The sequence below is a fragment of the Apodemus sylvaticus genome, chromosome 5, assembly GCF_947179515.1.
Source record: "Apodemus sylvaticus chromosome 5, mApoSyl1.1, whole genome shotgun sequence".
Taxonomy (NCBI): Eukaryota; Metazoa; Chordata; class Mammalia; order Rodentia; family Muridae; genus Apodemus; species Apodemus sylvaticus.
In genome coordinates, this window is record NC_067476.1 from 139,283,388 (window position 1) to 139,303,419 (window position 20,032).

The following is a 20,032-nucleotide window of genomic DNA, read 5'->3' on the forward strand; positions in this document are numbered from 1 at the left end:
AAACAAACCAACAAACCAACCAACTGTCTCATTGTGGAAGCGGTAGTATGTCGCAGACATCCCGCCGAGGCCTGAGCGCTCTGGTATTTTATTTCCTGAGTGCTGATTAGTTGAGAGTCTGTGTTAATCTCCATATGCTGCAAAAAGAAGTTTCTCTAATGAGAGCCGAGAGGTGTGTGTGTACAGAAGCATTGGTTTGACGCTAGGCCCACTTAACAGAATCACATCGGTAGGTTCTCCCCTGGGCTTGTGTCTTGTCCTGCCACAGCTTCTTGAGCCTGTATGTGTTTCGACCTGTGGAGCGGACCTTAAATCCAACCAGCAAGTGATTGGTTACTCTCATGACATCGATGCCACCGTTGCAACAGTGGGCACATCTTGTCAGGCCAGTCTTTACCACAGGTTCACACGCGGGTGAGACGGGGTGACTGTTTTTCTGCTCTGGCAGTGTGTACAGCCGCCTCCGGTACTGTGAAAGCTAGCCAGTAGGGATGAGGCTTCCGGGTGGGTACCAGTTTGATTTCTCTGAGTTGTGACAACTCAAGTATGTAGTGTCTTCAGCAACAGGACCCTACATTAAGTTTTGGAAGGTAGCTCAGAGTACTGACAATACTCTGTAATGTTAGGGCAGTCTACGGGACCTTGATGGCCAATGGCTTCCCAGAGAGGTAAGCGGTTCCTGGGCTAGGCTCTTTGTTAGCCCATGGTATCCTCCTGTGGGGATATTGTTGCCCTGTTGTGGACATCTGAGGGTGAACGACTCTCCTTTGTTCTACAGGGGACAGCAGAGGAAAGGGGACACATGTAGAACCTAGAGCAGGATTGACCTCCCAGGCCAGGCAGGTCCCTGAACTGGTCTTAAACTCACTAGGTGCCCTCCCGGCTCCCCATACAGACTGGCTAACACTGGTCTGGTGTTTTGACCTCTCTGAGTTTCATCTAGAAAAAGGACAGCCCCTCCTGGTGATTCAGATGATTAAAATAAGAAATGGGTAGTAGTACTCTTATCCAGCCTCTGGCTCGGAATCCCTCCAAAAGGAGAGGTGGCCATCTCAGAACCAGGAAAGAAAATCCACAGAGCCCTATCCTCCCAAGCAGCCTGCCCACCTGGGCACACACCTTTCTGGGAGAGGGACCCTGGCCCTCCACAGTGGCACTATTACAGTGTCCTTTCTTAGGTGGCACTCACTCCTGCCTCCCCGTCTAGGCCAGCTCTCCTAGGACACGCGGGCCAGGGGGTCCCTTTGGCCTTTCCTAGGGAAGGCCTCGGGGTCTCATCTCTCTTGGTCACAGTCATTCTTCCTTAGAACCAGAGACCCTGAAACCCCAGGGGCTGCCCAGGGCTGGGGTATCAGGGTGGACGGCACAGGCTGCTGGGAGCAGAAGCTGTTTCATGTGACCACAGTCCCTGGAGGAGCTTGGAGTTTCGAGTTTTCCGTGAGAATGATGGGCAGGTAATCAGTAGTCTCAGGGTCTCTGTCCAAAGCTGGCGTGGAGGGGACAGGGACTAGAGAAGTGGTGGGGAGGGGACTTCCTGCTGTGATCGGTGCCTGCGGGCTCAGATGCGGACAAAGACATGGCATCTCCTCACTGTGTTCAAGGCAACTCAGTCACTGTCTTTAGATAGGGTCTCATACAGCCCAGGCCGACCTTGACATGACTGTGTCGCTGAGGATGACCTCGATGACCTCAACTTCTCAATCCTCCTGCCTCCACCTCCCAAGTCCTGCTAAGCAGACCATTCACCATAGCAGCTGCCAGGGACCTTTCACACCACACCCAGGGATCCAGGTCCTCAGGTTCAGCCAGGGAAGCTGAAGGCCAGAGGGTGACCTTCAAGGTAACAGCGAGAGGGGACAGGAGGGGGGGCAAGGTTGAGGGGCGGGGAGTGGGGAGCCAGGGGCCTCCTGTCTGTCCAGGAGTGTGTGTCTCAGTCTGCTCCAATCACACTGGCTTCACTCCAGAGATTAAGGGGATTAGCTAAATCCCCAAACTCGATCTGGATTTATCAGAGGCGCCACTCTGGGGGCCTTGGGGTGACTTGGCATCCTACACCTCCGGGTCTGTCTCAGTGGCTTGGGGACACCTGCCTGCTGCCCTGGCTCATGGCCCACGTGTCTGATTCAGGCTTGTGGGGTTGAGCGGTGAGGACCTGGGATAAGGAAGGCAGGGGGAGCCTTAGGGGCCACTTTCGTTTCTCCGATAGAGGTGTTCCCTAAAATAAGGCCTACCCCGTGCCTCGGCGGACACACCAGCTGCACGGTGACCTGTGCCTTCCGTCCCAGGACATTGGCTCTGGCAGATGATAGGGAGCGAGCTGGAGGGAGGGGGATCAGCAACCCCGGCTGCCTGGGCAGAGCTGAGTGTAGTGCAGACTGTCCGCTCGCTGTGGCCTGTGTCCTCCTGTCTGGGGCGCTGGGTGGAGCAGGGTGAGCCACTGTCTTCTATGTGCACAGCTCCGTAACCTCCCCCCCCCAACTCCCTGGAGTCTTCTGTAACTGTGAGGAGTTGTGGCGGGGTCTGCAAGGTGACTGGCACCCACACCACAGCTCGCTGGCTAACCCTGGAAAGGGCTGTACCCGTGGGCTATGAACATCCAGTGGATGGTGCTTGTCTGTGGATCATGTGAGACACACTTAGAGCATCTCAGGAATTGAACTCGAATCCCAGGAGGTGGGAACCAAGGTGGGACAAACACAGTGGTGACAAGCAGTAGGAATTGCTCCTTGGAAAGTGCCACTGAGGGTTGAAGACCTGCTGACAACAGTCCTGAACATCTAAGACAGCCAGGACTCAACCTGCCAGGAAAAATGCAGGATTTAGATGAAGCAAGAGATGACCTTTATTAAAAGATGTCGAAAATCTAACGAGCTGTGCCGCAAGCCTCTTTTGGTCTGTCTGGAAAGGGCACAGAAGGACCACCAAGAAGGTGCTGGAAGGATAGGGCTCCTCACTCCAGTCCAGGTGGGGACACATTTCCAGGTGACACTCACTCAGAGTTGCGTGTTTGCCATACATGGACAGTGCACACAGGCTGAGGGTGTAGCTCGGTTGGTAGCGTGCTTGCCCGACACACACTAAGTTCAGGGCTCCATCTCCAGCACCACACAAACCAGGAGTGCCTGTAATCTCACCACTCAGGACACAGAGCATCAGAAGGTTAAGGTCATCGTTGGCTGTGTAGCAAGTTCAAGGCCAACCATGGGAACTTATTTCAGGGAAAAGCCAAGGAGTCAGAAAAAAATGTTTCACACATTTGCTGCTGGGCTGACTGCTGGGCAAGGCAGGGGAGATGTTAGAGTTGTTTTCAGGAGTCCCTTCCACTGTGGAGACCCCAAGGACCCTGAGGCTGGTGCTGGAGAAACTAAGTTGTTCAGAGGTTTGGCACATGACCCAGGGGCAGACTCTCCAGCAGGGCAGCGCTACCCAAGGTGCCATCCCTGGATACAAGGCCAATTCCAATTTCTCTACCATGCTAATGCCCAGCTGGGCCCGTGCCAGCCTTTGCCTTCTTGCCCTTGTCTGTGTGCAGGCTCCAGGTGCTACTGCTTCCATTCTCCTGGAACCCTGTTCTGAGTCTTTATTGCTTGCCTGCAGCCAGAAGTTGATGGTCACCCCAGTGATATGGGCTGGGGGTTGTATGGTCTGAGTCACAGTAGACAGCAACAGTGGGCACTATTCCTAGTACTTCTATATGCTCTTGAGTAAATGCTAACACAGAAGCAGCCTAAATAGCCATGGTGAGGATACACAGGCAAGAGAGGAAGTTTTGAGGACCAAGTAGGTATATCTGTACTTGGAAAAAATGAAGTCCAGAGTGGGTATGTATCTGACCCAGCAGCACACAGCAGGTAGTTTGTAAGATCTTGAAACATCACAGGGTAGGCACGGTTGGGACCTCTCATGTGCCACCTCATATGCTGAAATAGCTGTCAGCCTGTCCCTATTGTACAAATCTGGAGACTGAGGCCCTATGAGGGTGGGGTCTTGCTGAAGGTAACCTATAGGTAGGGACAGAGGTCTGTTTGAATCCAGAGAGATGTTGTCTGGCAGGAGCTAGACTGCTTGGGGTTTGTTCCTGGGACTACCATTCGCCAACTGTGAATTCCCGTAAGTCACCTGATTACTCTGATGGGTCACTGTGTAGAAAGGGGACAGTTCCGGTTGCTGTTATGAGGATGGCTGGGTGCCTGGCAGGCAATCAATGACCCGTGGTGGTGATCCCAAGCCAGACTTCTCTACTTCATCATGGCCCAAAGACACTCAGACTTGACTGGGACCAAAGAATATACTTCACACTCTATGACGGGGTTCTACGTGCAAGTCTTTGGGAGGGGTCATGGGGTCATGTTCATGCGCATTCAGACTTGGCTTGGACCAAATAATATACTTTACTCTAGGGTAGGGGTTCTAGGTGTGAGTCTTTGGGCAGGGTTACAGAGCCGTGCACACGCACACGGTACAGGCAGGTAAAGCGAGGGTTCCCCCAGTTGCTGGAGATCTTCACCTTGACGGCAGCAAAGCACCTGGGTGGGTGGTTCTGGAACAGAGCCAGAGAGTGGCAGTTCCCCCACAGGCCTCTGCTCTGCTCTGCTCAGCAGAGGGGCCTTGGGGGAAGGGAACTCTCCCATTTCACAGGTGTGAGAATGGAGTCCCAGGGTGGAGAACGGACAGTCCCAAGGCCACACAACAACTCAGTACTTTGGGGGCTGGGATGGAAGGTGCTGAGGCCAGAAAGCACAGACACAGTGTTGTAGGGAAGCTGCCTCAGCCTTGGAGCCTCAGCAGTTCCTTGCCTGTGGGCCTCTCTGGGCCTCAGTTTCCCCTCTGTAGGATGGGAGTGCTAATAGATGTTCACCAGGATCGCTGTGGACATGAAAGCTCTTCTCGGAGCTGGCTGGGTCCTCAGTCCCTGGCAATCATGGCCTCTCTGGAGGTTTAGCCCCTCCATTCCCTGTGCCCAGCGTGGGTGGAGATGGTGCTTCTGAAGCTCCCTGCCCAGTGCAGAAAGGCAGGGCCAGCCTGGTGGCTCAGGCCTATAATCCCAGCTACTGGTGGGGCCAGCCTGAGCTACATCGTAAAATTACGTCTCAAAATTAAATAAGAGGGCTAAGGATATAGCTCAGTGGCAGAGCACTTGACAAACAAATGTGAGAGCCTAGGTTCAAGCCTTAATTCTGCTATAAAACCCAAACCAAAATCCAGGGCACATTTTATCCCCCTAGGTAATTCCAGAAAGGACCCTGAGGCCTGGAGTCCAAAAATGTGGCAAGGTTGAGATTGCCATGTGTGTGACAAGGTGGACTCCTGGGGGGACAGGAAATCAGGGAAGACTAGCTGGGGCCAGAGGGCTTCCCCTGGGCGCTACTCTGGGCACTGGGTGCTGCTCGGTGTCTCTTTAGTTTTCAAACAGGCCCATGACAACTGTGCACCTCTTGGGGCTGTAGGGGACTGGGGGAGTCGCACATGGGGTATACGCAGCAGATGCTCCCCCAGGTACCTGCAGCTGAAACATCTGGATGATGTTTTCTGGCTGAAACTGGAACGCTCCCAGGAACACTTCCTCCCTGGGCGGGCTCTCCAGGCCCTGTGGGACCAAACAGCAGGCTAGGGCGTTCAAACTCCTGGAGTGGGGGAGGGGCTCTGGGACAGGAAGGAACAAGGTCCCCGGGGAGGTGGAAGCTGGAGTCTAACGTCACCAGTAAGGATCTGGCTGCTTCTCAGTCCTTCTCTGGACCCCATGCTACAGATAACTCCACAGGACGCCGCAGTATAATGAAGCTCAGGGGGCTCTCTTTCCTCAGAAAAGCCTTAGTTGGACTACATAGCTGTCTATGTTGGTCCCGGATGTGCCACAATCCCGCAGTTCCCAACCTAACTAAGCCACACCCCCCAGCTTTATGGATGGGCACTCTCAAGGTTTGCACTTCCGCCTTCCAAGGCGGTCCCTTCATCCTGGCCTGGCTCCCCGCCATCGTGTGCTCACGTAGATGACGAAGTCCTTTGGTGCGGTGTCCAGGCTTCCCGACAACGAGATGGTCTTGGGAATGTGCTGCAGTGTAATGTTGGACAGGTAGACTTTCTGGGCCAAACGGATGGTCACCTGGCCACGGTCACCGGCAAAGGCCCAGCAGTTCCCAGGTGTCACACTGGGCTAGAAGAAGCAGGTTTGAGGAGGCTGTGCTGCGTGGATGGGGCCCCTCTTTCCCTGCTTCCCACATGTCCTTGGCCACCCAGAGGTGCCCATTCTCTCTCACAGAGCTTGGCTCCAGCAGCTCAGGCAGGTGCCCTGCTCAGTACCTGCTCAGTCATCATTCCTTCCCTCATTCATTCATTCATTGCTCCCAACATTCTTTACCTGCTTTCACTGTCACCCTGACTCCTAGACTTAGATGTGTCTTCCATTTACAGAGGAGGAAACTGAGGCACAGAACAGGGGAGTGAGCGACTTAGGATTGTACAGAGCTGTAAGTGTAACTTGGTACTTTGGCGCAGCAACGGGCTTGCTGTTAACTGCCATGATCTGACCCATAAAGCGAGAAGTAGAAGCCCAGGATGGAAAGAGGAGGATGGCCCCACAGCACACAGGGAAGCTATTCATCCAGTAGGTGCTGGGTTTCTTGAAGACACAGTATGCCATGCCCATCCTGATCTGGAGCTGTGATGCTAGGCTAGCAGGCTAGGAGGTGCCTCCTGCAGGGGCTGGGATAAAGCACTTAGCTGGGGGAAAGCACGCTAACCCAGAGGAGTCAGGTAGGGCTGGCGGCATGAGAGGCTGGAGCTAGCTGGCCGCGCTTGCAGGGACAGAAGCCTGGCAGGGGCTTTCTCTCAGACCTGCCTGCAGCCAGTGTTTCCCATTCAGATTCGACCTCTCTATTGCCTGGACTGCACCACCTGTCTCACTGGCCTGTGATCTCTATATTCTGTTGTTCCTTTGTCCTGTCCCAGGCCCTCAGTGCCAACTCATTGCCCAGTGGACCTTGCTTGTCTACGTCCACCCCAATAGGAGGCTTCCCCACTCCTGGGAGGCCACTGTTGTAGATGGACCCAGGGGTTCCTTGAGGATAGATCCTATAGACAGATGCTCTTTGGCTGCGGCACTGCCCCAAGGTGATGGGTAGGATGGGAACTTAATGTTTCGTAGTTGCTTTGGGGGCATGGGCAGGCTTGTTAACCTCTCTGGGCTTCAGTTCCCCCAGCTGTGAGGCAGGACTGCAGAGGGGTGAATGTTTGAGTGTTGGCTCTACTGAGTATTGCATTGCATACACAAGTGATCTGACTTGTGGCGTGGAATCCTCCTTTGCAAAAGAAGTATATCAAGCCCCACCCTAAGGTTGCCTGAGGGTTCCCAGACCCCAAAGTGTCACAGTTGGGTGGGGTTACTATGGCCGTCTCCTGCCAGAGCCCTCCGCATGGCTCCTGGTCTCCATTCTTGTCCACCCTCTGCCCCAGCTACCATCCTGTCCACCGCTCCCCAGCTGACCTTGGCCATCCCTCTTTCTTGCTGCCAGCTTCAACCCTGCCCTGCCTCCGCTGCCAGCTCCTGTTACTAGCCCTCTCCTGGCCATCTCCTACTGTCCCTTGCCCTGCCCCTGCCTCAAGGATCACATCCGGGGGCTGCGCGTAGTTCCACAGTCTGATCCAGTTCCAGTAGGAGCGAGCCTTGTCGTGGTTATACGTGGCTGACGTGTGCTCGAAGTCGATGCTGGCCCCTGTATGGAGGGAGATTGTTCTGAGGGCACACTCCTGCTTGGGCTGACTTTCTGCTATCTTTGGGGCTCAGTTGCCACTCTGGGCAATGGAATGGACACTGTAGTAAGGAGTGTAAGAGCAGCTTGCCCAGGCTGTGTGCCAGGGAACTAATGCATTGGCTTTTCCCAGACACTGGGCTGGTACGCTGGGAACAACTGCATGTACGTGCAGGGTACGGAGGTGGAGGGCTGGCTTGAAGAATGGTGTTTCTGCGGAGGCACTCTTCCCTCTGATCTCACATTTCATTGAGGTCTGAGGAGCCTGGGCCAGTTGCTGTTGGGCCCCATTCCTACCCTCAAGCATCCCAAAATGCTCTTAGCCCCGTCCCATGGGTAACTTACACCTTCATTGTCCTGGCTGGGACGTCGTCCTTCCTCCCTCATTAGGTCTCAACCCAAACGCCTCCCAAGGAAAGGGGTCTCCTCTTCCCTAGCCACCTCCTCTATTCCTCCTGAAGCTGATTTCTGACTGCCATGGACTCCTGTTGCCCTCCTCACCCCCCTCCCGAGACCTCATCAGTGAAGGGAAACTGCATCAGGAAGCCAGGTGGGAGCAGTGGTCAGTTTTAAAGCTGCACTTCACAATAGCAGCAGCAGCATCAGTGTGTGTGTGTGTGTGTGTGTGTGTGTGTGTGTGTCTTATGAAGGGTTTCTGAGATAGGTCTGTGGTGGGCTACTCAGGGAGGCAGGTCACTTACCTATGGACTTCAGGGCAAAGTCCGGCTTTTCAATGTAATCACCTTGAATCATCTTCATTATTTTCTGGGTCATTTTTTGCTGAGAAGGCAGAAAACACAGTCATGCATCATTGGCAAATGACAAGTGGTTTTTGGACACCTCGGCCACCTTCAGAGGCTGTGGATGGCCCCAAATAGGATGATACAGTTGCTGTACTACAAGAAAGCCCTGAGACACAAAGTCACCCCTACCCTTTGGGACAGTTGTGAGCTTTCAAGTTCATGGTACAAGATGTCCTGTAGAGGTCCTGGAGAGTTAGCAAGGTTCCAGTCAGGACCTCTGGAAGAAGGTAGACCCTTACCGCTGTGGCACTTGGGCAATGTGGTGCCTTTAAGTTTACTTCTCCCAAGTCAGTAAGATGGGGCAAAAATCCTCCCTGCAGCCATGACTGTGGAATTCTTTTAAGGGATTAGAGAACTGTGTGAGGCCCTACTATGTGCAGAACTGTTCTCAGCCCACTGTGTTCTCTGTCATCCTCTATCACTTTCCAGAGTGACTGGGTAATTGTCACTCCACTTTCAAGGTAAGAATAGCCCTGGCACATATGAATAAAGTTTTGGAGCCCACCCAGCTGTGAGAAGCAGAGCCAGCAGCTTACAGGTTCTGGGCCTCTGAGCATTCTTCTGGCTGGATATAGGAAGACTGCAAAGAAAGCTCTGTGTACAGGCAGTGCTTGGTCAGCCATGGCTAGATATTCCTTTAAGACAACTGCAGTGGAGGCCAGTTCTGCTTCCATAACAGCTGCAATAAGGTCTCCTGTCCCAAGCTTTTTTTTTTTTCAATCTGATGCTGATACCTTCTCACAGAGGTGTGTGTGTGTGTGTGTGTGTATGTGTGTGTGTGTGTGTGTATGTGTGTGTGTGTGTGTGTGTGTGTGTGTGTGTATGTGTGTGTGTGTGTTTATACAAGGACCCCTGCCCATCAGACTGGACTAGGGCAGAAAAGATGCTTTGTGACTGAGTCCTAAGGGTTTAGAACGTTGCTTGTGTCTCTGGGGTTTCTCTCACAAAGTCAACATGTGAAGAAGTCAGGTTAGATGACAGGCCGTCTGGGGGTGCTCTGAGTGATGGGGATGAGAGTTTGAACATGAAGCTTCCCCCACAGGCTCACGTGATGATGTGATGGATGTGATGGCCCATAAGCAGGTGACACCAGTTGGGTTTAACTGGAGTAAGTAAGTCACTGAGGTGTATCCTTGGGCACTATATTCTGCTCTGGCTCTTCCTGTTGCTACTTTGCTCTGCTTCCTGTTGACCATGAGGTAAATTAAACATCCTCTGCCATGGATACCAACTGGCATGGTGTTTTGTCTAAGCACTCTGGGCTAAGCAAGTAGAGTCCCCTGAAACCCTGAGCCCAAAATAATACTCTCCTCCTTTTAAGTTGTCACATTGTGTATTCAGTCTACAATGACAATAAAATAAACACTGGAAATTGGTGCCAGAAGAATGAGGTCGTTGTGGCTAAGCCTGACCATATGGTTCTTAAGCCTTTGAAATTGGTTTGTGGGAGGAATTTGAAAGAATTTGGCAATATGGACCAGAGAAACCCTAGAATGCTATAAGGCTTACAGCAGAAGTGGAGCTTAGTAATATTGAAGACAAGAATCTGGCCAGACTTCTGAGCGTTCAGATGGGACAAAGACTCTATCAGGATTTGGGCCAAGGACATTCTTGTTGCCTTCTGGTAAAGAATGTGTCTGTTTCCCCCACAGTTTACTCGATGGAACTTCCATTTGATGGAAGGTTGAGTTTAACTGTGATGGGATAGTTTATCTATTTAGAGAAAGTTCTAAGAAAGTTCAGTATTTAAGCAATGGCATAGTTATTGCTGGCTGCTTTTTAGCTAGGCTTGCAGAAAGAATTGGGAACAGAGAACAGAGCAGAAATATTTAATTTGTGCAGAAAAAGAGCACACTTAAAGTTGTGGGAAAGAGTAGCGCTGGATCTTAAATAGATTATCACCATTAAAAAAAATACAGTACCTGCCATCAGGATAATAGGAATGGTGTCCTAAGGATACCTTAACTGGCTAGACCTCACCACAACAGGTACAGGGGTATGAAAGAATGAATTTATTTTAAAGATTTATCCTTAAGAAGAAAGTGCCTCTGGATACCCTGATCACAAAGGATTGCATAAAAAAGTGTTTATCCAGGATTGGTTTTTATATGTCCAGCCACTTAAGCATTCAGAGGCCACAATAGCCATGGTCCAAGGAGGCTTGGCTTCTTCTGGAGCTAGCAGCAGAACCAAGCACTATCCGTATGATGTTGATTTGTAAATACGCAGAATGCAAGAGTTACAGAATCACAGAGGTTTCCACCCTGATTTTAAAGGAGGGTCTTGGAAACTAGGGAATGTATGGTGGAGTCAGAATCCCCAGGCTGATATATGAAGGTGAAAGACTGAAGGTTGATCAGCATCAGAGAGTCTAGGAAGACAGAAATGCTCTGGTAAGAAAAATATCACCATGTTCAGGGATTTTATATCCATGTGGGACTAGAAGATAAAGTTCAAGTCTTAGAAGCCCTCAAATGTGTTGTTAGGACTCTCCATTAAGATTTTTGGTAAGTTTTTGAAGATGAATGGGTATGAATCCAAATAAGATGGAAACTTCTAAATAAATCTTATAAAATAGTTCAATCTAGGTTTACCTAAACCAGCTTAATACCTACCAAGAAAGAAGTGATACTTTTGCTTCATCTCTCCTACAAAGCAAAGGGAATTTCCTGACTGATAATTGCAATTGTGTGAGGTAAACAGAGTTCTTTTATATCATGTTGAGAAAACACTTAAAATTACTAGACATTAAGTAGCAAGATACCAAATGAGAAAAAGAAAAACAGAAACAGAATACCATAGATAATTCATATATTGAAGATATGACAAATACTTAAAAAAAACTATGTTTTAATATCTTAAAGGAAAAGGCAGAAAACAGACAAATGATGAGTTGATGGTAGAATTAAATCTATGAAGTGAAGATCTATTGAATATGAATTCTAAATAGATAATATATAGTATATATTTAAAAATCTATATACTATATATTTAGAATTCATATTCAATATATAAGATGAATGGTTGATTTTATTTACAGAATACTATTACAAATGCATCTCAAAAAAGTTAAGAAGAAACTTTCAAAACTCAGATAATAGAAAAAAAGAATGGAAATTACCACAAGTGAATCATGTGGGAAGCATTTGGAAGCTACTCTAACAGTCTAGCACAGATACAATCAGAATACAAGAGAGAAAAGAATTTATGAATAAGAAAAAATATTTTAAGACATAAAAGCTAAGATTTTAAAGAAGTTATTGAAAAATACCAATGAACATATTCAATAAAAGTAAAACCTCCTAGGCAGGTTATACTGAACAGACACAAAAAAATTACAGATATTTCTAGAATAAAAATAAGGCCAAAACCCAAACAGATTAGACCCAAATGGTGAAGGTTAAGAATGGTGCAATTTTCAATAGCAACAGTAACAGTAGAATATAATGATGGACTTCCTTCAGAATTTTCAGAAGAAATTTTCTTTTCTAAAGTTCTATACCCAACACAACTATCAATTAGGTAAAAGGATAGAATAAGGGTATTTAAAAACACACAAGTCTCTGTCACACACACAGACACACACACACAGACACACACAAACACACACACACACACATATGTAACTCTCTTTTACTCTTTTGCAGGAATTTATTCATGGGGAGAAGGTACACTCGATCAAAATGAGGGATGAAACCAAGGAAGCAGATAACTTGGGGTATAAAAAACAGGGAATCAACAGAGACATTGGGTGGTAAAGGGCCTAATGGCAGCAACTTACCTCATCAGACATGGCTTCCATCTCCTGGAGTTTGGCAATGAGCTGGTTCATGCTGCCTCTTAGGTCCTGGATTTCCCCTGTGTGATGTCGTACCTTCTCCTGGTACATCCTTATCAAGGAGGTAAACAAGAACTGACTGTTTTATGATGTTGGTACCTTTTTGAGAGTAAGCTTTCAAAGAACAACCTTTAAAACCTTCCACTCTCCTGGGTCTACCACTCACAAATCTCAGCTTCTTATTACTAAAACATTGCTCCCTTTCTTCTTTTTGATTGGAATATTTTTAAGTGCAGCTCAATCCTTCCAAAACATTCATGAGTAATTTTTGCAAGAACACTGTCCAGGTAACAGCTTGTTAGTTATCATTTCTTCCCAGAAACCATTTACTGAGCACTGATTGTGAGCCAGGAACTATTTAGGATGTTTCACCTTTAAAAAAAATTCTATATACCCAGAACAACAAGAAAGCTATGCCTCATCTTACAAATGAGTCAAAGGTCCAGAAAAAAGGGGTGTCTTGCTTAAGTTCAGTCACATACAATTCACAGAAGTTAGGATTTAAGTCCAAGCTGGTCTGAATGTTTTCCCTGTATTGTTGTCTAAGGAGAAACCCCAGATTCCAACTATAGCTGAGCGTTTTAGAGGAACATAGGACTAATTAGTTTTCTCTTACCTCAGGCTCTGCAGTGGACCATTTATGCTGTCATCCTGATGGAGTATTGAAGGAAGGAGGGGTCTTTGTCAGGTGGTCTATCTGAGCCTGGTGAGAGCCTCATCTCTGTGCTCTATCATAGTGGTAAATCCATCCTTTCATCCACCTTCATTTTTACTCTCTCATCCACCTTCATTTTTACTCTCTCATCCATCCACTCACCAGCTACCCAAATTTGAAGCTTTCCCCACTCCTTATCCATCCATCCATCCATCCATCCATCCATCCATCCATCCATCCATCCCCCTATCCATTCTTCCTCTATTCACACACTCCTATCTGGTAACTTCCAAAAACTGATAATGGCAGCTCCCTGTGCTTAGCACGGACATGGCTGTTGCTTGTATCAACCAACCCTGTCTGCTTTCTTTAGGGGTTGCCAGTACAGTTGGGAGATGCTCATGGTTACAGACAACAGAGGAGTGAGGAAAATGTGACCTCCTTTGGAATGTGTGGAGGTTGTGATCTTTCAGATAGACCTCAAAGAATTACAGAGAGAGAGAGAGAGAGAGAGAGAGAGAGAGAGAGAGAGAGAGAGAGAGAGAGAGAGAGAGAGAACACAGTAGAGACTGTTCCCTCAGACCCTCAGTCTCTGTAGTTCTCTGTGACTTTCTCCATCAGGAGCTCTGGCTACTTGTTTTCTCTTTCTTTTTCATCAGAAAACAGCCTGTTGAGACTCACTAAAGCAGAGAGAGTAGAGGTAGCAGTGTGGTTCCTTACAGCCTTATTTTAGGTGGGGGGTCTAGAGAAGGGGAAATGGACTGAGTGACAGATAGGGAAGCCATCTGATGGTGGATAGATGACTGTGTGCAGTCCCTGAGAGCCACATGTGCAGGAGAGAGGGGTTCATGGTGGCTAGAGTGGCAACCGTAGCTATTTGGATCTGGGATGAGTCAAGAACGAACCATCATCCAGATTTGGTAAGAGTAAGAGAAACTGCAGAGGGGATATTGATTGGTTTGGGGAGGTCAGTCAGCCTTGGGTCCTTACACTCACCTGCCAGACTTCCATTTTTGATGGTAAGTGCATGGAAAACATCCAGAAGCCTGTGGGTCACGAGAATAAGAATGACCCACTTAACTCAAAGGTTGAAAGCTTGGGTTCAGGAATTGAGGCATCTAGGTTAGGCTTGAGTAATTTTGGGAGAAGTTAATCTCTGCATAGCTCAGTGTCCTCGACTGTAAGATAGAAACAACGTAATATCCGCATCATGCTCAAATGATGTCCTTTGTGATATGTGTGTCACACAAGCTAAATGACACACACCTCCTTTCACCTCGTATTTCAGCCTGGCTGCCTAGTGGGTAAGAGAAGGCAGGGTGGATCGTATCTGCATTTTTATGAGCTCTAGGCTGGCTTGAGTTTATTATTTAAAAGCCCTTAAAACATATTTGTTGTTTTAATTTTATAAAGTTTTCAAAGCATTTCTTGGCCCCTGCAACTAAATGTTCATTTCTCTTAAGCTGCAGGGAAGCCTTTGCAAGACAGGTGGAGTAACTGGCAGCATGTGTGACAGAGTCATGACTGTGCTAGAGCCCGGGGCCCCCTCTCCCACGCTGGGCCCAAGCCTGGGGACACCTCCACCCAGGCAGGGCCCTGGAGACTCACCAAAAACACAGAGGATCAGGAGGCCCATCTTTTCGATGAGTTTCTGGCAGAGCATCTTGCACCTGAGAAGAGGGATGGCCACGGTCAGGGCCAGCGGCATCATCTGACAGCTTCCCCTGTGCTTGCTCCACGGTTCCATCTGTTTGTGCCTCGTCTCTTCCAGGTTCCGTCCTTTTAGAACTTGTCCTTTAGGGAGCAGCTCTAGTGCCCCCTCCTTCTAGGCCCTCCAGACTCACCTACCTCTCTCTCCTTGCAATCTTAGCCTGGCTGGAAGCCCATGGTGGTGGTGGAGGGAGGCAACGCTCCCAGAGGAGCCATGAAGGAGCTATTTAAGATGTAAAGTTTAACTAGGGGAATGAGTGGACATCTCAGAAGAGGGATTTAGGTAGACAAAGCAAGCTCAGGGAGACAAGCGGATATGGGGCGAAGCCATTCTGGACAGGAAGAACACTGGCAAAGGAATCACGTGGGAACCTGGGTAGTGGTGTTCGGGGACTGAGAACCCTAGACTTGCAGGCCCCATAGGTCCACAGAAGGAAGCAGAATGAGAGTGTCTAGGAAGATAATGGTGGGCTAAGGTTCATGCTGGAGAGTTGAGAAATGGAGAGCCACAGCGAGTCTGGGATGGGCAATGTGACAAAAGCCAGATTGAGGATGGCTCATCTGGTCTGACTAGTAGGGAGAGAACAATTAACAAAGGCACTGTCACCATCCCCATGCCCCCCCCCCCCTGCTTACCTGCAGGTGTTTAGGAAAACTTGATGGGCCTGAGTCCTCAGGAAGCAGGCTAGGTAGGTGAGCCAAGCTGAAGAGGAGACGGGGGCAGGGGTGTTGTACTCTCATCCGGGTCCCATGGCGAACACTCACTGTCTGTCCTGGGCCTGGGGCTACCCTGACTCTCTCAGTTTGGTGGTTGAGCCCAGGATAGCCCCTGGTTCAGCTCATGTAAACTGCCAGAAGTTCATGCCCTATGAGTAAGCCTCTCTTGAAGATGGCACTTAGGCACACTAGGTAGCACACAAGATGGTGTGTGTTAATGTCATCCCTGGACACTGGGAGCCTAGAGAGGGCCGTGTTCTTGTAGGGCTCATCTCTGGAGTGCAGCATGGTTTAAGTTAGGAAGTGGGGCTCAGGGTAAAATGGAGAGCCAGAGAACTGATGGGTGGACAGAGGGTTGATTGTCTATAGTGATAGATGAAAATATGGGAGAAGTGGTGAGTGTCCCAGTGGTTGAGTGGATAGGGGATGGATGAATGGATGGATGACAGATGGATGGGTGGGTAGTGGATGGATGATGAATGCATAGATGGGTGGGTAATGGAAGGATGATGGATGCACAGAGGGGTGGGTAATGGAGTCGAGGTGAGGAAGGTTCTGGGGACTGTGTTCCTCTTACATCAGCAAGATTTCCCCCTCTAAGGAGGCCCTACTTAGATTGGGTGGGGAAGCCTGTAGCTCCTTGAATACACTGCCATCCAGGGCAGCCTGAGTTCTAGAAAAGCCTGGTTTGAAGCTGCTACCCATCCCCTGTACCCTGGTGGCCAAGCCAGTTATTCCATAGATACATACACATATAGCCCAGTACGAACTGGGCTAGGCTGAGGCCTGGGGCGTTCATTTGGAGAGGCAGCAGGAGAGGGTCATCTGCAGAGAACACAGATTATAAGGTCCCTGCCAGCCTCAGGACATGGGCCTGCAGAGACCTGGCATTCCCGGGCTTGGCATGTGGATCTTTGCTGCCCCCACCCCCAGCTTCTCACACCAGGTACCAGTGAAGTCCCAGGACTCTGTCCTTGCTCACTCATGTCTGCTGGGGCTGCCTCTGCCATTCTGCTGATACAGCTTCTTTGGGCACTCCTGAGGACGACAAGATTCACAATCATATTTTACATCGCACAAGAACTGTGGTGCCACCACATTCCAGACTGAGAAGCTGTGAACCAGGGACAAATGAGATCTGGCTGATCTCAAAAAATTTTTTTTTCTTGACCAAAATGAGGCCCGTAGGAGGCCATGCCTACTCTCCTCCTCCCTAGGCATGGTTCTCCATGACACTACACCTGAGGTCAGCCTGTTGACAAGAAGGAAGAGCACAGTGTAGCGGGAGCCTGGGATTGGGGAAACACCAGAGAACTCTCTTGGCTCCTCTTGGTTAGGGAGATAGAACCATCTTCATTTTGTAAGATAACAATCCCTAAATATTTTTAAATTTGACTCTCTATGCATGTTTTTACTAAGAAATCATACATCTAGCTATTGTATTTTGGATACTAAATGTCTCCAGCTGGGTTAAAGAATTGGTTTCCAGTGTGGTGGTTTCTGGAGGTAAGTAAGTCTTTAAGATGAGAGGCCTAGTAGGAGGTCTTTAGGCCATTGAGTACATATCCTGGAAAGGGACTGTGGGTTGCCAGACTTTTCCCCTTTTCTCTCTTTGCTTCTTGGCTCATGAAGTGACTGCTCTCTCCATACTTTTGCCATGTCATGTTGTCACAAAACCCAAACCAACCAACCAAACAAACAAACAAACAAACAAACACTAGGTTCTTGATTATGGCCTAGAACTTCCAAACCTTTTTTCTTTGTAAGCTGATTGTCACAGGTGCTTTGTTATAGTGATAGAAGTCTCACATGGTGCCCGGCTGTGCTAACATAGTACTGACCTTCCCCAAATATAATATTCATGCATTCCTGAGGCCTATGTGGCATGTCAGGGTGATCAGCGCACCCCAAAATAACAAGAATAGAGGCGTTTGTAACTTCCCAACACAAAGACCTGCTCCTTACCCTGACCTCACCATCACACATGTATCATATGTACCATGTTACCACACTGCACCTGACAAAACAACCATACACCCACTTAAAAACTAGGGAGGAGACGACCATACAAAAGGATGAACTAAAATGCCCAGGTTTTAAAGAAATTCTTCCTTTCCCCATGGTCTGTTTTTGGAAAAAGTTATCATTTCAATGAGAATCCCTGTTGCCTACAACTGGATGGCTCTGGAAAGAGAGGGTACAGATACTTGCTTCCTTGTTCCCAACATAAGCCTGAGGTACGGCAGGGCCGTGAGCAGGTGGGGCTGGTGCAATCCCACACTCCCTGCTCACTGTGCAGGCTGCAGCACACAGTAGGGACACAGTAAATACATGCTAAAATGATTGCTTTGCCCTCTGCCATTGCCCAGGAGACCTAGAGAAAGCTACTTTGCTCCTCTCTGTTCTCAGCAGCTACTTCTGTAAGGACAGTTGACAAGGCCCGCATTCCCCCAAGGAACTCTAAATGAGCTGGGGAAAGGCAGGAGCTGGCCTCACCTCCTAGGCCTGGCACTGTGGGCTGAGTCTTCAGGTAGGGCACACAAGACCCCAGTGTTCCTTGTCCGGGGCATTGATTTTCTTTTGTAAGGGCCGAGGATGAGGATGGAGGTCTATGGAAGTCAATGAGGAGGAAGTGGCTGCCACTGCCACCACCATTGAGTGAGTATTCCCTGGAAAGTGACATGGAATTTACCGGGTCAGGTGGAACTGTCAGCTCTGTGACCTCATAGAGCACTTGGATAAACCCCATGTCTGTAACCTGTCTCCTGAACCTTTGTTTTAGTTAGGGTTCCATTGCTATAAAGTAATACCATGACCAAGGCAACTCTGATAAGGACAACATTTAATTGGGGCTGGCTTACAGGATCAAAGGTTAAGTCCATTGTCATCAAGGCAGGAACATGGCAGCATCCAGGCATGCATGGTGCAGGAGGAGCTGAGAGTTCTACATCTTCATCCAAAGACACACAGGAGAAGAGTGACTCCCATGTGGCTAGGAGGAGGGTCTTAAAGTTCACCCCCATGGTGGCCCGCTTCCTCCAACAAGGCCACACCTACTCTGACAAGTGCATACCTCCTAATAGTGCCGTTCCCTGGGCCGAGGTTTTCAAAGCACCACAACCTCCCCTCACAGGATGCCATTGTGTCTTACTTTCCATTTGGAGTGTGGGAAGGTTGAGGCTATAAGCCAGGGAGGGCCATGTCAGGGCAGAGGCTGGGTGAGAATGGAGGTGCCCACAACCAAGCCCCTCTCCTTGCTTCTAAGACTCTTTGCTGCCTCAACCTTCCTGGGATTACTGCTTTCTCAGACTGCATGCGAATAGATTGCCTAGTGCTGAACTCACTGGCTGGTGTATGCATCACATAAAATAACATTCTTTATGCTGCTTTAATAAAGTCCCACCTTTTTACTAGGGAAAAAGAAAGCACCATAAGTGGAAATGTCTGGTTAGATTCCATCCCCACCCCACTTCTCCCTTATTTATTCTTGCCTGAAAACAGCCTAATCTTTACAGTTGTGAAGTTGATAATTCACTTTTACTCCCTGATGGTCATGACTCAGAATTGCCCGCTAAGAACCCATGGGAGATGGCATCCCAGGTCCCCATAAGTGGCCTGCTCACTATGACCTGACCATATGGATCTGTTAAGTTGCATGGTGTAGGGGAAGCTGGAGCTAGCGGATGGAACAGCTGGTCAGATGACCCTGAGATGGGGAGAGTAGCCTCCATTACCCAGCAGGCTCAGGGGCACCCCAAGGTCCTCATAGGTGACATGTCAGAACAAGAAACTCACATTCCAGTCCTGCTGGTTGGAGATGGAGGAGGGGCTAGGAGCCAGAAGACCAAGAAACAGCCCTGTCCTGAAGCCTTAGCATAGGATGACAGCTTTGCCGACATCCGACTCTCTCCTAGTAAGACTTGTTTAAACTTCTGACCTTCAGAGCTGCATAGTTCAGTTAATGGGCTACTTGCTGGGTGTCCCTAAAGCCCTGGGTTCTACCTCCCAGTGCTCAACAAAATGAGATGTGTACCTCTACTCCCAGAGCTTGTTAGGTGTGGAGGGAGGATAACCAGAAGTTCAAGGTCATCCCTGTCTACAGAGCAAATTGGAGGCTAGCCTGTGTTAGAATGAGACCCTATATTTAAAAAGGAAGAGGAAAGATGATAGATCTTTGGGTTTCTAAGTGTGTGATGATTTGTCATTGCAGCTCCCTGAGAAGGCTCAGTGAAGGGGAAACTCAAATCCTATTACGATTTCTTACAAGGCTTTCTAATAGTTCATTTACTCAATGGTATTTAGCATTCAATATGTCCCAGCTCAGGGCATGAGGTTGATCAGGAGACTCCCCTCTTGGGGCTGTCGGCAGAGTGCCTTGTATATGGGAGGTGCTTGGCCAATAGGGCTTGCCGTTGCTGCTTGGAAGCTTCAGGTTCTGGAGAAGGTGCTGGTGAAGACGCTTCCTTTGTTTCACCTGGATGTTACCCAAGTGTCCCTGGTGCTGGAAGCATTGAAGAAGAGGAAGTATTCATGTCGAAAGCAAACACTGAGAGTGGCACTG

General features: G+C 49.0%; 1 protein-coding gene across 1 annotated transcript; it reads right to left on the reverse strand.

Moving 5' to 3' along the window:
* Positions 1 to 4,396: 4,396 nt before the first annotated feature.
* Sun5 (Sad1 and UNC84 domain containing 5) lies at positions 4,397 to 18,041 on the reverse strand. Its single transcript, XM_052181719.1, has 13 exons — positions 17,968 to 18,041; positions 16,454 to 16,509; positions 16,222 to 16,296; positions 15,391 to 15,457; positions 14,653 to 14,714; positions 14,041 to 14,090; positions 13,006 to 13,040; positions 12,333 to 12,441; positions 8,450 to 8,528; positions 7,597 to 7,712; positions 5,987 to 6,154; positions 5,501 to 5,587; positions 4,397 to 4,540 (listed from the first exon to the last, which is right to left on the reverse strand). Exons 1-13 carry the CDS (start codon positions 18,039 to 18,041, stop codon positions 4,397 to 4,399), a joined length of 1,122 nt encoding a protein of 373 aa, XP_052037679.1.
* Between the last annotated feature and the right edge of the window lie 1,991 nt (positions 18,042 to 20,032).

What these genes read in the sequence shown, in the direction of transcription:
- Sun5 (XM_052181719.1), bottom strand. Translation starts at nt 18,041, where the DNA reads ATGCCCCGGACAAGGAACACTGGGGTCTTGTGTGCCCTACCTGAAGAC. An exon ending in CCCCGGATGTGATCCTTGAG is followed by an intron (nt 6,155 to 7,596) that starts GCAGGGGCAGGG and finishes TGCTTCTTCTAG; the next exon opens with CCCAGTGTGACACCTGGGAA. An exon ending in TCCAGATGTTTCAGCTGCAG is followed by an intron (nt 4,541 to 5,500) that starts GTACCTGGGGGA and finishes GCTCTGTTCCAG; the next exon opens with AACCACCCACCCAGGTGCTT.